The 21,531-nt window shown below is 39.5% G+C and overlaps 1 protein-coding gene across 2 annotated transcripts in view; it reads left to right on the top strand.

Annotated features, from left to right (window-relative positions):
* The window catches only part of AK9 (adenylate kinase 9), a 225,980-nt gene that overhangs the window by 43,711 nt on the left and 160,738 nt on the right, over positions 1–21,531 (top strand). For both annotated transcript variants that reach the window (XM_032156454.2, XM_058435472.1), the window contains exons 9-12: positions 5,966–6,040; positions 9,041–9,139; positions 17,351–17,490; positions 17,585–17,765. In XM_032156454.2, the coding sequence (XP_032012345.1) occupies positions 5,966–6,040; positions 9,041–9,139; positions 17,351–17,490; positions 17,585–17,765 (495 nt within the window). The remainder of the gene's footprint in view (positions 1–5,965; positions 6,041–9,040; positions 9,140–17,350; positions 17,491–17,584; positions 17,766–21,531) is intronic.

Here is a 21,531-nt window from a genome sequence, read left to right as displayed (position 1 = left end):
CATGCCTACTTTCCAGGAACACAGGGCTCAGAGTTCAACATTGTTGATGTACACAAAATCCAGTAGATACTGGATTTTGATATTAAAAATAAAAACAAATAGTAGAAGAAAATTTAGAAGAATATTAATATAATCTTAAGATAAAGAAAATCTAATTTAGGCCGGGTGTGCTGGCTCATGCCTGTAATCCCAACACTTTGAGAGGCCAAGGTGGGCAGATCACTTGAGCCCAAGAGTTCAAGACCAGCCTGGGCCACATGGCAAAAAACATGGTGAAACCCTGTCTCTACAAAAAAGAGAGAGAGAGAGAGAAAAAAAATATAAACAAGAAAGGAAATCTACAAGTAACGAAAATATGTATTTGATTATAAAAATATTTTATCTTGCTGAAGACACCATAAATACATTCAAAACATAAATTATAGAAAGGTAAAATGTTTGCAATCCACATGCCAGATAAGGGTTAAAAACTTTGCGTGAATGCCAAAGAAACAATCCAATAGAAAAATACATAGAGGCTATGATAAGGCAGTTTACAGAGATGCATATCTGAATGCTGAACCTCACCACAGGAATAAAAAGTAAGATAAACTGATTCCATTTTTTAACTCAGTTTGGCAGAAATTTAAAAGCTAAGATAGCCAATGGTGGCAAGAAGAAATGAACCTTCTCATACATTGCGGATTAGGGCTTTGAATTGCCACCACCTTTGGAAAACCAACTGGCTATACCTACCTGTATTAATATTAAAACCTACTTTTGCCAGGTGTGGTGGCTCATGCCTGTAATCCCAGTACTTTGGGAGGCAGAGATGGGTGGATCACCTGAAGTCAGGAGTTCGAGACCAGCCCGGCCACCATGGTGAAACTGCCTCTCTACTAAAAATACAAAAATCAGCCAGGCATAGTGGCGGGTGCCTATAATCCCAGCTACTCAGGAGGCTGAGGCAGGAGACTCACTTAAACCCGGGGGATGAAGGTTGCAGTGAGCCAAGATCACGCCATGTAGTCCAGCCTGGGTGACAGTGAAACTCCGTCTCAAAAACAAAACAAAAAAAAAACACCTACTTTTACAAATCTGGCCCATATATCCAATATATCAGGATATACCAAAGGATGCATATTCTGTGTTACTGAACATTTATATGTGTGCATATATTTATATCAATGAGGTGAATGATTGTGTAAAGAGACCCACTGGGTTGTGCGGGCAGCATGGAGGAGTAGGGAGAAGTCGTGTTAACTGTTTCTATGTACTTTTTTGCATTCCTTCACTGGTTGCAGTTAGTACAAGTTATTTTTGTAATTATTAAAGAAGAAAGTAATTTTTAAAACTTTCATAAAAAGAAATGCTTGAAAATAACTAATAAAGTATTGTAACATACCTAAATGTCAAACAGCAGAGGAATATTAAATTATGCTATATCCACAGTACATAATCTGATAAAACCATTAAAATGTTACATTGACAGTGATCTTATAAAAAGTATAGGGGAAGGTTAGTTATAATGTTAAGTGAAAAAGTCAGCTCCATTATGATCTCGAACTCCTGAGCTGTGGGTTTGTCATAAATAGCTCCTATTGTTTTGAGATGCATCCCATCAATACCTAGTTTATTGTGAGTTTTTAGCATGAAGCGCTGTTGAGTTTTTTCGAAGGCCTTTTCTACATCTATTGAGATAATCATGTGGTTTTTGTCTTTGGTTCTGTTTATATGATGGATTACATTTATTGATTTGCATATGTTGAACCAGCCTTGCATCCCAGGGATGAAGCCAACTTGATCATGGTGGATAAGTTTTTTGATGTGCTGCTGGATTCAGTTTGCCAGTATTTTATTGAGGATTTTCTCATCGATGTTCATCAGGGATATTGGTCTAAAATTCTCTTTTTTTGTTGTGTCTCTGACAGGCTTTGGTATGAGGCCGGCCTCATAAAATGAGTTAGGGAGGATTCCCTCTTTTTCTATTATTGGAATAATTTCAGAAGGAATGGTACCAGCTCCTCTTTGTACCTCTGGTAGAGTTTGGCTGTGAATCCGTCTGGTCCTGGACTTTTTTGGGTTCGTAGGCTATTAATTATTGCCTCAATTTCAGAGCCTGTTATTGGTCTATTCAGAAATTCAGCTTCTTCCTGGTTTAGTCTTGGGAGGGTGTATATGTCCAGGAATTTATCCATTTCTTCTAAATTTTCTAGTATTTATAGTATTCTCTGATGGTAGTTTGCATTTCTGTGGGATCGGTGGTGATATCCCCTTTATCATTTTTTCTTGCGTCTATTTGATTCTTCTCTCTTTTCTTCTTTATTAGTCTTGTTAGTGGTCTATCAGTTTTGTTGATGTTTTCTAAAAACCAGCTCCTGGATTCAATGATTTTTTTGAAGAGTTTTTTTGTGTCTCTATCTCCTTCAGTTCTGCTCTTAGTTATTTCTTGCCTTCTGCTAGCTTTTGAATTTGTTTGCTATTGCTTCTCTAGTTCTTTTCATTGTGATGTTAGGGTGTCGATTTTAGATCTTTCCTGCTTTCTCTTGTGGGCATTTAGTGCTATAAATTTCCCTTTACACACTGCTTTGAATGTGTCCCAGAGATTCTGATATGTTGTGTCTTTGTTCTCATTGGTTTCAAAGAACATCTTTATTTCTGCCTTCATTTCATTATGTACCCAGTAGTCATTCAGAAGCAGGTTGTTCAGTTTCCATGTAGTTCTGTGGCTTTTAGTGAGTTTCTTAATCCTGAGTTCTAATTTGATCGCACTGTGGTCTGAGAGACAGTTTGTTGTGATTTCTGTTCTTTTACATTTTCTGAGGAGTGCTTTACTTCCAACCATGTGGTCAATTTTGGAATAAGTGCAATGTGGTGCTGAGAAGAATGTGTTTTCTGTTCATTTGGGGTGAAGAGTTCTGTAGATGTCTATTAGGTCCACTTGGTGCAGAGCTAAGTTCAATTCCTGGATATCCTTGTTAACCTTCTGTCTCATTGATCTGTCTAATGTTGACAGTGGGGTGTTAACGTCTCCGATTATTATTTTGTGGGAGTCTAAGTCTCTTTGTAGGTCTCTAAGGACTTGCTTTATGAATCCAGGTGCTCCTGTATTCGGTGCATATATATTTAGGATAGTTAGCTCTTCTTGTTGAATTGATCCCTTTACCATTATGTAATGACCTTCTTTGTCTCTTTTGATCTTTGTTGGTTTGAAGTCTACTTTATCAGAGACTAGGATTGCAACCCCTGCTTTTTTGTTTGTTTGTTTATTTTCCATTTGCTTGGTAGATCTTCCTCCATCCCTTTATTTTGATCCTATGTATGTCTCTGCATGTGAGATGGATCTCCTGAATACAGCACACTGATGGGTCTTGACTGTTTATCCAATTTGCCAGTCTGTGTCTTTTAATTGGGGCATTTAGCCCATTTACATTTAAGGTTAATATTGTTATGTGTGAATTTGATCCTGTCATTATGATGTTAGCTGGTTATTTTGCTCCTTAGTTGATGCAGTTTCTTCCTAGCATCAACAGTCTTTACAATTTGACGTGTTTTTTCAGCGGCTGGTACCGGTTGTTCCTTTCTATGTTTAGTGTTTCCTCAGGAGCTCTTGTAGGGCAGGCCTGGTGGTGACAAAATCTCTCAGCATTTGCTTGTCTGTAAAGGATTTTATTTCTCCTTCAGTTATGAAGCTTAGTTTGGCTGGATATGAAATTCTGGGTTGAAAATTATTTTCTGTAAGAATGTTGAATATTGGCCCCCACTCTCTTCTGGCTTGTAGAGTTTCTGCTGAGAGATCCACTGTTAGTCTGATGGGCTTCTCTTTGTGGGTAACCCAACCTTTCTCTCCGGCTGCCCTTAACATTTTTTCCTTCATTTTAACCTTAATGAAGCTGACAATTATGTGTCTTGGGGTTGCTCTTCTCAAGGAGTATCTTTGTAGCATTCTCTGTTTTCCTGAATTTGAATGTTGGCCTGCCTTGCTAGGTTGGGGAAGTTTACCTGGATAATATCCCGAAGAATGTTTTCCAACTGAGGTCCGTTCTCCCCGTCACTTTCAGGTACACCAATCAAACTTAGATTTGGTCTTTTCACATAGTCCCATATTTCTTGGAGGCTCTTTCGTTTGTTTTTACTCTTTTTCTTCTAAACTTCTTGCTTCATTTCATTCATTTGATCTTCAATCACTGATACCCTTTCTTCCACTTGATTGAATCGGCTACTGAATCTTGTGCATGCATCATGTAGTTCTCATGCCGTGGTTTTCAGCTCCATCATGTCATTTAAGGTCTTCTGTATGCTGTTTATTCTAGTTAGCCATGTGTCTAATCTTTTTTCAAGGTTTTTAGCTTCCTTGCGATGGGTTCGAACATCCTCCTTTAGCTTGGAGAAGTTCGTTATTACCGACCTTCTGAAGCCTACTTCTGTCAACTCGTCAAAGTCATTCTCTGTCCAGCTTTGTTCCATTGCTGGCGAGGGGCTGCAATCCTTTGGAGGATTAGAGGCGCTCTGATTTTTAGAATTTTCAGCTTTTCTGCTCTGGTTTCTCCCCATCTTTGTGATTTTATCTACCTTTGGTCTTTGATGATGGTGACCTACAGATGGGGTTTTGGTGTCGATGTCCTTTTTGTTGATGTTGATGCTACTCTTTTCTGTTTGTTAGTTTTCTTTCTAACAGTTAGGACCCTCAGCTGCAGGTCTGTTGGAGTTTGCTGGAGGTCCACTCTATGGATATCCTGTTTGCCTGGGTATCACCAGTGAAGGCTGCAGAACATCAAATATTGCAGAACAGCAAATATTGCTGCCTGATCCTTCCTCTGGAAGCTTCGTCTCAGAGGGGCACTTGGCTGTATGAGGTGTCAGTCAGCCCCTACTGGGAGGTGTCTCCAAGTTAGGATACTCGGGTCAGAGACCCACTTGAGAAGGCAGTCTCTCCATTCTCAGAGCTCAAACTCTGTGCTGAGAGAACCACTGCTGTCTTCAAAGCTGTCAGACAGGGACATTTAAGTCTGCACAAGTTTCTGCTGCCTTTTGTCCAGCTGTGCCCTGCCCCCAGAGGTGAAGTCTACAGAGGCAGGCAGGCCTCATTGAGCTGTGGTGGGCTCCACCCAGTTTGAGCTTCTGGCTGCTTTGTTTACCTAATCAAGCCTCAGCAATGGTGGATGCCTGTCCGCCAGCCTGGCTGCTGCCTCGCAGTTGGATCTTGGACTGCTGTGCTAGCAGTGAGCAAGGCTCCGTGGCATGGGACACTCTGAGCCAGGTGCAGGATATAATCTCCTGGTGTGCCATTTGCTAAGACTGTTGGAAAAGCAGAGTATTAGGGCAGGAGTGTCCCGATTTTCCAGGTATCCTTGGAAATGGCTTCCCTTGGCTAGGAAAGGGAAATCCCCCCACCCCTTGTGCTTCCCAGGTGAAGTGATGCTCTGCCCTGCTTCGGCTCACCCTCCGTGGGCTGTACCCACTGTCCAACCAGTCCCAGTGAGATGAACCAAGTACCTCAGTTGGAAATGCAGAAATCACTCGTCTTCTGCATTGATCACACTGGGAGCTGTAGACCGGAACTGTTCCTATTTGGCCATCTTGGAATGATCAAAATGCATTGTATCTTCTAAATGATGCTAATATATGTGTGAAGAAAGTCTGTGACTTAAATTTTAATCAGATGCTTCCATGGTTTGGAAACCAAATAGCAAAGCTATGAGCATATGCAGATAGATGCCCCAAAACATTTTGTATTGGAAAAAACATTAAGGCATCAATGTAGAGAAAAAAGATTTTTTTAAACAGGAAAATAAAATTCATGGTGAGAAGATTAGTTCGAGCTTTTGCAAAAGATCTCTTGAGCATTGAAAATAACATACATTATAGCATGTATAAGGCAAACAATTTACTTTAAATATTTCTGCATAGTATATAAAGATTCTGATCTTGTATTCAGTTTTTGTAGTGATCCTGTATTATAAAGTTTCTTTTCTATTATCTGCAGGAAGTAATGGCTGAACACAATCCCCAGTATCTCATTGAGCTAAATGGAAATAAACCACCAGAGGAGCTCTTTATGGTGAGTACAGTGTTAAGCAGGAATACTTCACAGCATGGAAAATTTAAAAGCTATTGACAGTATTGTACTTCTTTTAATAAACAGAAGCATATTTATATTTGAACACCATTTATCTTTGAAGAATTTGTCTTGACACTTAAAATTTTGATGTTCTGTTTGTTCATCTGTCCATTTTAAAATCAAAACTACATTCAAATTTAAAATCTCTATCAAAATGTTTCTCAAAGAAAAGTAAAAGCAATGGTAACCAAAAGCACATGAGAAGATGCTGAACATCATTAGTCATTAGGGAAAGGCAGGTCAAAACCATAATGGGGAACCCCTTTTACCTTCTAGGATGACCAAAGTAAAAACAAACAAACACAAAACAAATAATAAAAAGTGTTGGTGAGGATGTGGAGAAATTGGAACCCAAAAATGTTTTACAAAAATAATTCAATAATACAAAAATATAGTAACTATTTCTTTAATGTCAAATAAGTGTCTGGCATTATAATGGGCTCTAGGTATAAAGATAGGAAGGAGGCAGAAGGGTCCACACATCTCTCTGCTCATGCAGTATCCAATATGTTGGGGAAAATAAATCTAGAGAGCAGTTTGTGTTACAGTCAGGGATACACATGCATGGTATTATAGCAGTTTATAGCATAAAGACAAAACCTAGTCTGGTAAGGAGGAACACCAGTCTGAAACTATGTTTAAATAGAAACTTAAAGGACAAGTAAGAACTAGACATTGAAGACAAGGGGAGGTGAGGGAAGTGGGACAGTGTTCTATGCTGAGGGAAGAGTCTGTGTCAAGGCCCCAGAGGCCAGAAAGAGCATAGTGAGTTGCAAGAACTGAATATAGGACTGGAATGTAGGAGGATGGGGTCGGAGAGGTGGAATAGAGCCAAGACTAGAAATAAGAAGGGGCTGCACCAAGAAAGACCTTGTAAACCATAGTAAGGAGTTTAGACCTCAATATGAGGGAATAGGCAGCCAGTGAAAGGTTTTAAGCCAGAAAGTACAAATGATCCTATTTCTGTTTAAGAAAGATCACTTTGTTCCATGCAAGGAAAAAACAAAAGGAGAATCAAATTGGTGTTAGGAAAACTAGTTTTGGCTTTTGCCATTAATCAGGTATGAGATAGTGGCCTAACCTAGGGTAGTGACCACAGGAATGGACAGAAAAGGACAGATCTGAGAGACATTTAAGAAATCTACTTGACAGGACTTGGTGAGTAACTTAATATGGGAATTAAGGGAGAGAGAAAAGTCAGATATAATGCCCAGATTTCTGGCTTGATCTGATTGGTGGCAACATGGTAACAGTGCATGCTAGTGGTGAAGCCAGCTCAGGGATAAGCTCCTCACTTGGGACATGCTCTTGCCAAGATCACTGTGATCTCATGACCAAAGTCACTGCTCATTTTTCAGTCTTCATCTAATTCAATCTATAATAGAAACAGCATTTGACACAACAGATCACTTCTTTTTTTCTGCACTCTTCTTCCCTAGGCTTCTTGGACCCCACACCACAGTAGTTCCATTACAGCTCACTGCACACTCTTAATTCGCTAACCTGCAGTGTTGCAGGACCCCAGAGTTCACAAGGCATGAGCTCTTCTCTGTTTACCCTCACTCATTAAGAGACTTCATTCAGTCAGTAGCTTTAGATATCTTCTAACCACTGACATCTCTTAAATTCATGATGCTATATCAGATCTTTCCCCTGAATTCCACACTTGTATACTTAATGGCTGCTCAGCTGCTGTTTTTCCAATTGGATGTCTGCTAGTCATTTCGGATTTAAGTGTGCGAGATAGAACTTCACCACCACCACCCTGCCCCCAATGTGCTTTTCCCACCGTTCTCCTTTTTCAGTAAATGCAAAAACCACCCAGCCAGCTGCTCTCCTTGACTTTTTTTCTCACATCCCACATCCCATTCACCAGCTTATACAGCAGGCTTCTCCTTCAAAATATGGCCAGAATTCTACCACTTTTTACTACCTGGGACACACTTTCCTCAAGGTAGAGGGCAGAAGCTCCAAGGGGCCTGGCTGGAACTTGCCAAACCTGTGAAGGCGCCCGTGGGAACTGGTACTCTGCACTTCCACCCACGTTCCATTGGCAGAGCAGGCTACATGGAGAAGTTCGACATTAGTGGAATAAGGAAGTGTACTCCACCCAGAATGAACTAGGGAATTAATCAGTGAAGGTTGAATTGTAACACAGTCTATCACAGACTACCACACACCATCAGGATTTTGGCTATCTCACTATCTTCCCATCTCATGATCTATGTGCTGGCCTCTTTTATTTTTCCAGATTCTTCCATGTAGTGTCTGCATTAATTTCCTGGGGTTGCCATAACAAAGTGCCACAAACTGGTGGCTTAAAATGACAAAAATTTATTCTCTCACAGTTCTGGAGGCTAAAAGTCCAAAATCAAGGTGTTGGCAGTGCCATGCTCCTTCCGAAGTCTCTTGGGGAGGCTCTATTTTTGTTTCTTCCAGCTTCTGGTAGCTCCCGGCATTTCTTGACTTATGGCAGCATAACTCCAATATCTGCCTCCATCTTCACATGGCAATCATCCCTTTGCCTGAAGAGGTCCCAGAGACCAAGACCTCTAAGGACATGAATATCTGGGGACCAGAGGGCAGACTGTTATGAGTTGAAATGTGTCCCTCAAAAGATATGTTGAAGCCCTGAAGTCCAATACCTGTGAGTGTGACCTTATTTGGAAATAAGGTCTTTGCCTATAGATTAGGAGAAGAGACTCAGACACACAGGGAGAAGATGATTCTGTGACAACAGAGGCAGAGATTGGAGTGATGCATATACAAGCCAAGACATACCAAGCATTGTCAGCAAACAGCCAGAAGCCAGAAGAAGCAAGCAAGGATTCGACCCAGAGTCAGGGGGAGCATGGGCTTGGCCCATAAGCCCACCGCTGTTTCAGAATATTTGAGATATTCAGATACCAATGTAGTTAAATATCTGTTCTTTAAATTTAGATTGTTATGGATCGACTTAAATATCTGAACCTAAAAAGAGCAGCTATTCTAACCAAACTTCAGGGTGCAGAGGAAGAAATTAATGACACAATGGAAAATGTAAGTTATATGGAACTGTCTGAAAGTCTAATTTTCAATATATGTTGTGGGCAGGGTGCAGTGGCTCACACCTGTAATCCCATGGGAGGATCACTGGAGCCCAGGAGTCTGAGATAAGCCTGGATGACCTAGTCAGAACCCATCTCTACAAAAAAGAAAAAAAAAAAAAGAAAGAAAGAAAAAATAGAAAAAATTAGCCAGGTGTGGTGGTATGCACCTGTAGTCTCAGCTACTCAGGAGCTGAGACAGGAGGATTGCTTCAGCCCAGGAGGTTAAGGTTGCAGTGAGCCATGATCATGCCACTGCACTCCAGCCTGGGCAACAGAGCCAGATGCTATCTCAAAAAAAATTATATATATATAAATGTATATATATATATATATATATATATATATATATATATATATATATATATATATATTCATATATATATGTGTGTTGTGGCCTTAATTTGTATTCTTTTATAAAAATGGATGTGATTTCTGGGAAGAAGCTGTAATATTAGCACAATATCCTTTTAGATATTAGACACAACACAAGTTTTGAAACAAATAAAATCATAACAATTAAATGTAGGAACAGTAAAAAAGAAAGAAATCTAAGTTCAGTTTAAAAATTTGCAGCACCAAAGAACGTGAAGACCTAAAAGTTCTTAACTCTAGTTCTTTAATCATTCAACCAATTTTTTTTGAGTAACTAATGTGTTCCTGGCACTGATGTGCTACATATGTGATGGGTATCAGATTATAACTGCCAATTGCCAAAAGTGCCACAAGGAGTTTTAATTGGAGGATTTGACCTATTCTGAGAAGCTCAGTTTCACCTAAATGAGTAGAAATTATTTTTAAAAAACGCATACCAGGACTGGGCACGGTATCCCAGCACTTTGGAAGACTGAGGTGGAAGGATCACTTGAGCCCAGGAGTTTGAGACCAGCCTGGGACATAGCGAGACCCTGGCCCTACAAAAAATAAAAAAAAAAAATTGGGGTGGAGTTCCAAGATGGCCAAATAGGAACAGCTCCAGTCTGCAGCTCCCAGTGGGATCGACATAGAAGATGGGTGATTTCTGCATTTCCAACTGAAGTACTTGGTTCATCTCATTGGGACTGGTTAGACAGTAGGTGCAGCCCACTGGGGGCGAGCAGAAGCAGGGCAGGGTGTTGCCTCACCCAGGAAGCACAAGGGGTCTGGGGATTTCCCTTTCCTAGCCAAGGGAAGCCGTGACAGACTGTACCTGGGAAAAACAGGACACTCCCCCCAAATATGGTGCTTTTCCAACTGTCTTAGCAAATGGCAGACCAGGAGTTACTATTCCATGCCTGGCTCAGCAGGTCCCATGCCCACGGAGCCTTGCTCACTGCTAGCACAGCAGCCTGAGATTGAACTGTGAGGCTACACAGTTTTGGTTCATATGGAACCAAACAAGAGCCTGCACTGCCAAGGCAATCCTAAGCAAAAAGAACAAAGCTGGAGACGTCATGCTACCTGACTTCAAACTATACTACAAGGCTGCAGTAACCAAAACAGCATGGTATTGGTACCCAAACAGATATAGACCAATGGATCAGAACAAAGGCCTCAGAAATAACACCACACACCTACAACCATCTGATCTTTGACAAACCTAACCAAAGCAAGAAATGGGGAAAGGATTCCCTATTTAATAAATGGTGCTGGGAAAACTGGCCAGCCATAGGTAGAAAGCTGAAACTGGATCCCTTCCTTACACCTTATACAAAAATTAGTTCAAGATGGATTAAAGACTTAAATGTTAGACCTAAAACCATAAAAACCCTAGAAGCAAACCTAGGCAATACCGTTCAGGACATAGGCATGGGCAAGGCCTTCATGACTAAAACACCAAAAGCAATGGCAACAAAAGCCAAAATAGACAAATGGGATCTAATTAAACTAAAGAGCTTTTGCACAGCAAAAGAAACTACCATCAGAGTGAATAGGCAACCTACAGAATGGGAGAAAATTTTTGCAATCTACACATCTGACAAAGGGCTAATATCCAGAATCTGCAAAGAACTTAAACAAATTTACAAGAAAAAAACAAACAACCCCATCAACAAGTGGGCAAAGGATATGAACAGACACTTCTCAAAAGAAGACATTTATGCAGCCAACAGACACATGAAAAAATGCTCTTCATCACTGGTCATCAGAGAAATGCAAATCAAAACCACAATGAGATACCATCTCACACCAGTTAGAATGGCCATCCATAAAAAGTCAGGAAACAACAGGTGCTGGAGAGGATGTGGAGAAATAGGAACACTTTTACACTGTTGGTGGGAGTGTAGATTAGTTCAACCATTGTGGAAGACAGTGTGGCAATTCCTCAGGGATCTAGAACTAGAAATATCATTTGACCCAGAGATCCCATTACTGGGTATATACCCAAAGGATTAGAAATCAGGCTACTATAAAGACACATGCACGCATATGTTTATTGTGGCACTGTTCACAATTACAAAGACTTGGAACCAACCCAAATGTCCATCAATGGTAGACTGGATTAAGAAAATGTGGCACATATACACCATGGAATACTATGCAGCCATAAAAAAGGATGAGTTCATGTCCTTTGCAGGGACATGGATGAAACTGGAAACAATCATTGTCAGCAAACTATGGCAAGGACAGAAAAACAAACACTGCATGTTCTCACTCATAGGTGGGAATTGAACAATGAGAACATCTGGATACAGGGCAGGGAACATCACACAACATGGCCTGTTGTGGGGTGGGGATCTGGGGGAGGGATAGCATTAGGAGAAATACCTAATGTAAATGATGAGTTGATGGGTGCATCAGACCACCGTGGCCCATGTATACCTATGTAAAAAACCTGCATGTTGTGCACATGTACCCTAGAACTTAAAGTATAATTAGAATTTTTTTAAAAAATTAACCAGACGTGATAGCACATGCCCATGGTCCCAGCTACTTGAGAGGCTGAGATGGGGGGATCAACTGAGCCTAGAGTTTGAGGCTGCAGTGAGCCTTGATTGTGCCACTGCACTCCAGCCTGCGTGATAAAGCAAGAGCCTGTCTCAAAAATTAAAATAAAAAACAAAAACATATGCCAGGATCATAAACAGACATAATTCAAATTTTAAAATCTTTGAAGAAAGAGGTCATTTTTTTATCCTGTATCATAACAAGATCTCAGTGGGTCCACATAACTGGAATATGTGCTGGGACCTCTGCAATATGAACTGGTGCTGAAGAGGAAGAAAGGTGGGCTTGGTCAGAACTGAGGCTGGGAAAAATAAACTGAGTACTGAGGCCTCCTGTTCTAGGTCATCATTGAAGGAAAGAGAAAAAGTATCTATAAAACCTGCAGGAAATTTCTGAGCCAGAAAGTTTGTCCTTAGAAAGCATTGCATGCATGGGGCATAGGTGTAAGGTTGTAGTTCATAAGCTGTATGACTAGGTGAACTTGCCTCCTTTTTCATAAAAGGGAAGAAGATGTGACTGTGTACACTGGAGTCATTATTCATATCCCTTAAGCAGCATTTCTACCTGGCAGTCCAGACCACCTCCAAAAGAATCACCTGGGAAATGTACTGCAAGTACAAATCCCTGAGGCCCAAATCCCAGACTGATTGAACCAGACTATCTGGAGATGGAACCTGAAAATGTATTTTTACAAATTCCTATACCCACTTAAGTCTGAGAACCCCTACTTTAACTCTTGGGACACCAAAGGAGCCTAGTCAATTAAAGTTGATTGATCTATGAGTTCCTGTGTTTTTAAAGGACTTTAGATGAATAATCTTCAGCTAAAGGCAGGTGATTTTTAGATAATCAATATAATGGAAATATTTAAAGCAGTGAGTCCCAGCCCTGACTGCAAAACAGGGTCATCTAGGAAGCTTTTTAAACATTACAATGCCCAGGCCAGTTAAAACAGAATTTCTAGGGTAGGGCTCTGTCATTAAGTGAAACAAAACAAAATAGGATATGACATCAAAGGCACAGATTACAAAAGAAAAAATACAAAAAAACTTTTCTGCATCAGCACTATCAGTAGAAGCCGGGCACTACGGCTTATGCCTGTAATCCCAGTACTTTAGGAGGCAGAGGCGGGCAGATCACTTCAGGCCAGGAGTTTGAGACCAGCCTGGCCAACATGGTAAAACCCCATCTCTACAAAAAAAAGGAAAACACATCAATCAATAGAGTAAAAATACAACCCACAGAAAGGAGAAGAATATTTGAAAATCATATATTTGATAGAGATTAATATGCAGAATATGTAAAGAACAACTACAACTCCACAGCAGTAAAAGAAATACAGTTCAAAAATGGGCAAAGGATTTGAATAGACATTTCTCTAAAGAAGATATATAAATAGCCAGTAAGTACATGAAAAGATGCTCAATATCACTAGCCATTAAGGAAATGCAAATCAAAACTGCAATGAGATGCCATCTCATCCACTGGGGTGCTATTATTCAAAAAATGAGAAATAACAAATGTTGATGAGGAGAAATGAGAACCTTCTTGCATTGTTTGTGGGGATGTAAAATGGTGCAGCTGCTGTTTAAAATAGTTTGGTGGTTGCTCAAAAAAGTTAAACATAGAATTCTCATCTATTCAGCAATTACACTTCTAGGCATTTCCCCCAAAGGATTGAAACCAGGAACTCAAACAGATACTTGTACACCAATATTTATAGCACCTTTATTCATAATAGCCAGAAGGTGGAGATAACCCAATGTCCATCAATGGATGAACTGAAAAACAAAGTGTGTGTGTGTGTGTGTGTGTGTATGATGGAATGTTATTCAACCTTAAAGAGGAGTAAAATTCTTATATATGATAAAATATGATCCATGAAAACATACTAAGTGGAACAAGCAGATACAAAAGGGCAAACATGATTCCACTTATACAAAATACACAGAATAGACAAATTCATAGAGACAGAATGTAGGATAGAGGTTACCAGGGGCTAGGGGGAAGGAGAGTTATTTCATGAGTACAGAGTTCTGTTTGGGATGATGGAAAAGTTCTGGAAATGAATAGAGGTGGTGATTGCACAACACAGTGAATATACTTAATACCACTGAATTGTATGCTTAAAGATGGTTACAAAAACAAATTTTATGTGATGTGTATTTTACCACAAATAAACAAAAAATAAACCCAAAAATCTTCCCTAGGAGATTCTACTATGCAGCTCAGGAAGAGAACCACTGGTTTAAAGGGGTAGGAAAGGCACAGAGACCTTACTGTAGACTCCAGCTCCCTGGTGAAGGGTGAGAGAGCTATAGCATCTGCTGAGTTGCGGGAGAGGAGGGGCTGTGCAGGTAGATGGGGACATGGGCACGGGTTTGTGCAGTAGGAGGGACAGGGTCAGACTGGCACCTAGCACAGTAGAAGTTTTGGCTTTCAAGTCACACAGACCTGGATTTGAATTCAGCAGTACAGCCTATCAGACCTGTGACTCTGCTTAACCTTGCTGCCCTTTATTCAATGGTATATATTTAAAAAGCAGCAACAATCTCTGTGGCATCGTGTTATTGTAAAGATTACATGAGATTATGCTTTTAAAGTGCCTAGAACCAATGGTGATATTTTAAAAATTTAACAGCTGCATTGCAGGGGCAGGGTTGGCTTCATGAACTTCACACAGGACCATGTGCTTAGTTTAATGCTCTGCTGCTGCAGTCTTGAAATTCTTAATAATTGTAGAACAAGGGTCCTGTAATTTTCATTTTGTTCTGGCCCTGGCAAATTAGTTTGTGCTGTGCAAGAGCATTCACCCAATCACAACAGAGCTGGCAGAAGTGCTGAAGACATTTGCCAGGCATTAACCCTTAGTTGCTGGATCATGGAAAGGTCCAGAGTTTCTTCAGCAAGAGGATGGGTAGGAATAGAGCTTGCGGGTAGAGGTTATAGTGGCCAAATTTCTTCTGCCCCTGCCCCGCTACCTTGGCTGTGTCTGGGGTCCCTCACATGCTCCTCTGGTTAAGTCGCTCCAGAAAGTATGCTTCTGGTCTTCTCACTGGGAGAGAGGTGGTGGGAGGGGACCAAGTAGAGTGGGAGTGGCTCTGGCACTAGCACCTTCTTTCAAAGATTTCCAACCAGTTATACTGTTTTCTGCTCTCCGTTCATTCCCCTTCAGAGGTACCTGGTATCACAAGGTCCCATGTCTTTCCAGGGTTTTGTAAAGTGAATCCACTGACTCCTTGTTGTTCTTGTGCCTCCCATACCTATCTTTGCTCCACAGATATTTAGCTTTCACCTTTCTCTGATATAAGTCAGTTACCACTCATCCATCTGCTTTCTAACTTACAAAACTTTGTAGCTGTAACTGGTGAGATGTCAGCCCTGATCAGCATCTCTAGTCTCTTCTCCCATTCTCTGTGTCCTCATGAGTTTCTTTCTTTTTTTTTATTCTTCTACTGTCATTTTAGTGAGGTTTTAGGAAAGCAGAAAACATAAATTCATGTTTTCAGTCTGCTTTGTTTAACCAGAAGCCAGTCCTGATCATTTTTAAGCCTGTAATACCAAATTCATTCAAAAGCTCATCTTCTCCTCTCCCTTCGGCACCTGCTGAACGTGTGGCCCCACGGGTATGAAGTTGAGAGAGGAACATCGTCTGCTATTCAAATACTTAACCTTTTAGAGAATACTTACGGTCTATTCAAATACTTTTTTCAGGTATGGGTGGGACATATGGATGATAAGGAAAGAGTGACTGCCTCCTGACCTAACTGGGCATGGTTTCAGTCCCTAGCTCATTGTCCAGGAACTCTGTGGAGAAGGCCTGTAGCTTAATGTGTTCCATGGATGAGGTTCTCAGTCTTATACAACTCTCCTAAGCATTGGCAGTTTCCTTCATATTTACTATCACTTCCAGCTCTCACTTGGGAACATTCATACAGCATCCCTGCAGTGCACATGCCTCTTTGTTCTCTGATGCTGCAGGGGTCCAGGGAAGATCATAGCTCACAATCTCATCTGCATTGCATAGTCAACTCTGAAGCCAGCATATACATGTGTGACCCACATCTGAGGGTTGGGGGGAGCAGTTTTCCCCTCACCATTGCCCACTCTCTTCATTTTCTTTTGCTATAGCAGAATACCACAGACTAGGTAATTTATAAAGAAAATAAGTTTATTTGGTTCACAGAAATAAGTTTATTTGGAGCCTGGGAAGTCCAAGTGCATGGCACCAGCATCTGGTGAGGGCCTTTGTGCTGTGTTTCCCATTGTGGAAGGTGGAAGAACAAAAGAGTGCAAGAGCCAGAGCCAGGGCAAGAGGGAGTGAACTTGCCTTTATAAAAAGTCCACTCTCAAAATAACTTACCCAACTCCTGAGATAAGGACATTAATCTTTTCATGAGGGCAGAGCACTCATGACCTAATCACCTCTTAACAGTCCTACCTCTTAATACCATCACAATGGCAATTAAATTTCAACCTGAGTTTTGGAGGGGACATTCAAGCCATAATATTCACCATGCCATCTCTCACCAGTTTTATCATCCCCTGGTAAGGAACCACAAGGACAGATGAACCTTTCAAGGAACCTTTCTATCATATGGTAAAGTAAGCATAAATATAAAATAAAATAAGCATGTTCCCAACTGAGAATTAGCAGTTTTCTATAGAATTTTGAAGTCTGTAGAAAAGTATTTCTTAACTTATCCAGAGGTCACCAACAGAAAGGATTGCTGATGAAGGAGACTTTAAATTTTAAGAATTAAAGAACTGCTTATAGCTAAGTAAATGCAAAAACAATCTGTACATAACATCTTAGGTATATGTAAAAGCCAAGGTAAATTAGCTAAGAATCTGGTACATTTTCAAAAATTTTTAATAAGAATTTTTCAGAATCTGTTTTCTGAGGAAGATGATAGAAAATGCACTATCTACCTTATGCTTATTTTACCATATGATAGAAATTGCTCAGTAGAATTTAAAGATTTTTTAACATAAATGTAAACTAGTTCTTTGTAAAACAAGGGTCCTGTAATTTTCAACTAGTTCAAACTAGTTCTACATTGTCTTATTAAATCAAGGACAAGGGCAGAATGATGCAATTAAGAAAAAAGCCAAAATTTGCTTTTTAAATTATTTCTTAAATAGTAAAGCACTATAAAATAATAAATGAAATATTTAATCCTCCTAATTTCAGCAAAATGTATGCCCATATTTTTAATATAGTATTTGCAATTCACAGGATGAGCTATTTCGTACTCTTGCATCTTATAAACTTATTGCACCAAGATATAAATGGCAGAGAAGTAAATGGGGACGTACATGTCCTGTGAATTTAAAAGATGGTAACATTTATTCAGGATTACCAGATTATTCTGTGAGGTAAGTAAGATTTTCAGAACTTAATTTTAAATATTCCTCATTAAATCTTCCTCATACATCTTTTCAGTTGTTTACTAATATGGCATATTTTAAGTTTTCTAGGTAAAATCTACTGTCTTTCATCAGAAGAAGCATTAAAACCATTTTTATTGAACCCACGTCCGTATCTGCTTCCACCTATGCCAGCACCACCATGTAAAGTATTCATACTTGGACCTCAGTATTCAGGGAAAACGACACTTTGCAATATGCTTGCAGAAAATTACAAAGGAAAGGTAACTATCTATCTATCTATCTATCTATCTATCTATCTATCTATCTATCTATCTATCTATCTGTCATGTATCTATGCTTGATTATAATTTGTAGGATTTTATTTGTACTCAGTTTTTAAAATTTCATGTTTTAATTGAATAATTGTTCCACTGGGCTTGGGGTAGGGAAGGCATTCTTTCTGTTGTTTATTGCTGCCTCCAGACCAGAGTCCCTCCCTGCTTCCCAAAAGCTCCCACATGTGAATATCGTGTCATTCAGACTTTGCCACCTATTAGCTTTCTTGGTTCTACTCATCTTCTGTCCCCTGGGTTTCACTACTCCTGGCTCACTCTCACTCTCCCCATATAATCACTCCTGTCCTAATTCTTGGTGATTTCAGTATTACAAAGATGATCCTCCCAACACCTTGACACCTTCTCCCTCAGTAATCTTGTTCTCCACTCTCAGTAAACGAAATTATTTTTAGCTTAGACAAGAGTGATAGCAGTAAAAGTGGTATGAAACAAGCATATTTGGGATATAATTTGAAGACAAAGTCAAAAGATTTGATTAGGGATTGGAATGTGGAGGAATTCTAGAAGGGGCAGTGTGGCTTGAGGATTGCCTATGCAAGAAGGAATGGCACAAGATCATGGCTGCAGACAGGGCAATTCAAGCCACGGAAAGGTGTTAGAAGTTGTTCAAAGTGCTGTTACATTCTTTTAAGCACAGGAGTATCATTTTCTATTTGCTTTTAAATTTTTCATTGTGAAACCTGACAAACATACAGAAAAGTGAAGCCCACGGAGTTCCCGCAAAATGAACCCCCATGTAACCACCACCCAGGTCAAATCTGGAATGTTGCCAGCACCCAGAAGCCCTCTCATGTTTCTTTTCAATACCAGTTTCCTCACTCTCCACACAAAGGTAACCCCTGCCCAGAATTTTATGGCATTCACTTCCATACTTCTCTTATGGTTTTGCTGTGGAAGCATACGTCCAAATACCATAGGCTAGTTTTGCATGGTTTTTTTTAACTTTATAGACTTAAACAATTTATCTTCTTTGTGCCTGGCTTCTTTCACTTAACATTATGATATTTGTCCACACTATTGAATGTAGTTTATTCATTTTTATTGTTTTATTGTATTCTCTTGATTGACTTATACCATAATGTATTTATCCACATTTGAGCACTAATAAAACTTGGATTGATTCCAGATTGGAGTAAATAACACTACTATAAACATTCCTGTATGTGTCTCTTGGTGCACACATGGACATATGTTCAACTTGTGTAGATAATGCCAAATTGTTTTCCAAAGTAGTTCCATTATTTCACAATACTATCAGCAGTATATGAGAGTTCTGTTATTCCACATTCCTGCCAACTCTGATTGTGGTTGGTCTTTCTAATTCTAGCCATTTTAGTGAGTGTATAATAGTGTCTCATTGTGGTTTTAATTTGCATTTCCCTAATGACTAATGAGGTTGAACCTCTTTCATATGTTTACTGACCATTTAAATATTCTCTTTTTGAAGTGTTTTCTCAAGTGTCTTGCCCATTTTTAGTTGTGTTTTTGTATATTATTAGTAAGAGTTCCTAATATTATCTATATACAAGTTCTCTGTTGATTATAAGCATTAGGACTATTCTCTGTCTCTCTGTGGTTTGCCATTTCACTTTTCTAATGGCATCTTTTAATAAACAGAAGTTCTTTGTTTCAATGAGGAATGATTTATCAACCTTGTCTGTTATCATTAGTGCTTTTTATGTCATACTTAAGAAAATTTTTCCACCCAAACATCATGAGGATATTGTCCTATATTAACTGCTAAAAGCTTTATTGTTTTGACTTTCACATTTAAATATATAATCCACCTAGACTTGACTTTCTTATGATGTGAAGGACAGGGTAAGTTTTACTTTTTCCCATATAGATATTCAGTTGTTTCAGGATCATTGAAGAAAAGATAATCCTTTATCAACTGTTTTGCCCCCTTTGTCTTATATCATGTTTTTATACATATGTGTGTCTCTTTTGGGGCTCAGTGGTCTATTTCTTTTTTTTTTTCTTTTCTTTTTGAGACAAGGTCTTGCTCTATTGCCCAGGCTGAAGTGCAATGATACCATCATAGTTCACTGCATCCTGTAACTCCTGGGCCCAAACAGTCCTCCCACCTCAGCCTCCTGAGTAGCTGGGATAACAGATGCACACCACCATGCCTGGCTAATTTTTGTATTTTTTTGTAGAGATGGGGTCTTGCTATGTCGTCCAGGCTGATCTCAGGAGCTGCTTGCCTCAAATGATCCTCCTGCCTCAGCCTCCCAAAGCACTGGGATTACAAGTGTGAACCACCATACCGAGCCTCACTGATCTATTTCATCATTCTATTAGTATTTTGCCAATACTACATTGACTTAATTATTTTAGCTTTACAATAAATCTTGATGTCAAGTAGAGCAAGGTCTTCTATCTTATTGTTCTCTTTCAGGAGTGCATTGGCTATTCTTAGCCCTTTGCAATTTTATGTAGAAAAATCTTTTGAGATTTTAACTAGGATAGCATCACATTTATAGATCAGTTGGAGGAATGGACATCTTTACAATATTGACTCTTCTAGTCCGTAAACATGATACATTTTGCCATTTATTTAGCCCCTCTTTAATTTGTGTTAGTAATAATTTGGAGTTTTCTGTGTAGAAATTTGCACAGACCTCTGGGTATTTGATGGGTTTCGATGCTATCCTAGGTAATATCATTTTTAACTAATTAAAACTTCTATTATCTTGTACGTTATATATTATTTTCTTCAAAGAGTCACCCAAGAAATAATGTCTGACATATTACTTTCAATATAAATTGGTACTTTCATACTTCTTAAATAGTGCAAGGGTCTTATAATTCAAACATACCCTTAAAATGTATTCCCACACAATGTTTTCCTGTAAAGCATCACCTGGTTTTTAATGTGCAAACATCATAGACCATACATATCTCCTGGTGGCTCATGCCTGTAATCCCAGCACTTTGGGAGGCTGAGGGGGGTAGATCACGAGGTCAGGAGATCGAGACCATCCTGGCTAACATGGTGAAACCCCGTCTCTACCAAAAATACAAAAAAATTAGCCGGGCATGGTGACGGGCGCCTGTAGTCCCAGCTACTCAGGAGGCTGAGGCAGGAGAATGGCGTGAACCTGGGAGGCAGAGCTTGCAGTGAGCCGAGATGGCGCCACTGCACTCCAGCCTGGGTGACAGAGCCAGACTCTGTCTCAAAAAAAAAAAAAAACATTTTTCAAATACTGTTTATATTTACATCTCCAAAAGAAAATTCTACATTTTAAATTTATAATAGTCAGGAAAGATGGTGTGATACATTTCAAATACAAGTAGTAGAATGTCAAAATCAAGTGTAAGTGTTTAGAAAACTTCCTCATGTGTCAGTAACGGAGTCTCAAATGTTGCTGGCCCTAAGAAAGGCCATTTTACTGCATGGAAAACAAATGTATATCACCAATAATATTAATTGTTTGGTGATCACATAATGATGTTTTAACCATTTTGCATCCAAACATGATTGCCTGTTACTTGTAATAGGCCTTTGCTTATGTTTTAGTTACATTATAGAATTTGAGTCAAGGTATAATGCATTATAAATTTCCCATTTAAAATACTGAAAAATCAGCTGGCATGGTGGCTCACGCCTGTAACCCCAGCACTTTGGGAGACTGAGGCAGGAAGATCCCTTGAGTCTAGGAGTTTGAGGCCAGCCTGGGCAAAATGA

This window comes from Hylobates moloch, unplaced genomic scaffold (genome assembly GCF_009828535.3).
Source record: "Hylobates moloch isolate HMO894 unplaced genomic scaffold, HMol_V3 SCAFFOLD_2, whole genome shotgun sequence".
NCBI lineage: Eukaryota > Metazoa > Chordata > Mammalia > Primates > Hylobatidae > Hylobates > Hylobates moloch.
This window is presented reverse-complemented; position numbering and strand designations above follow the sequence as displayed.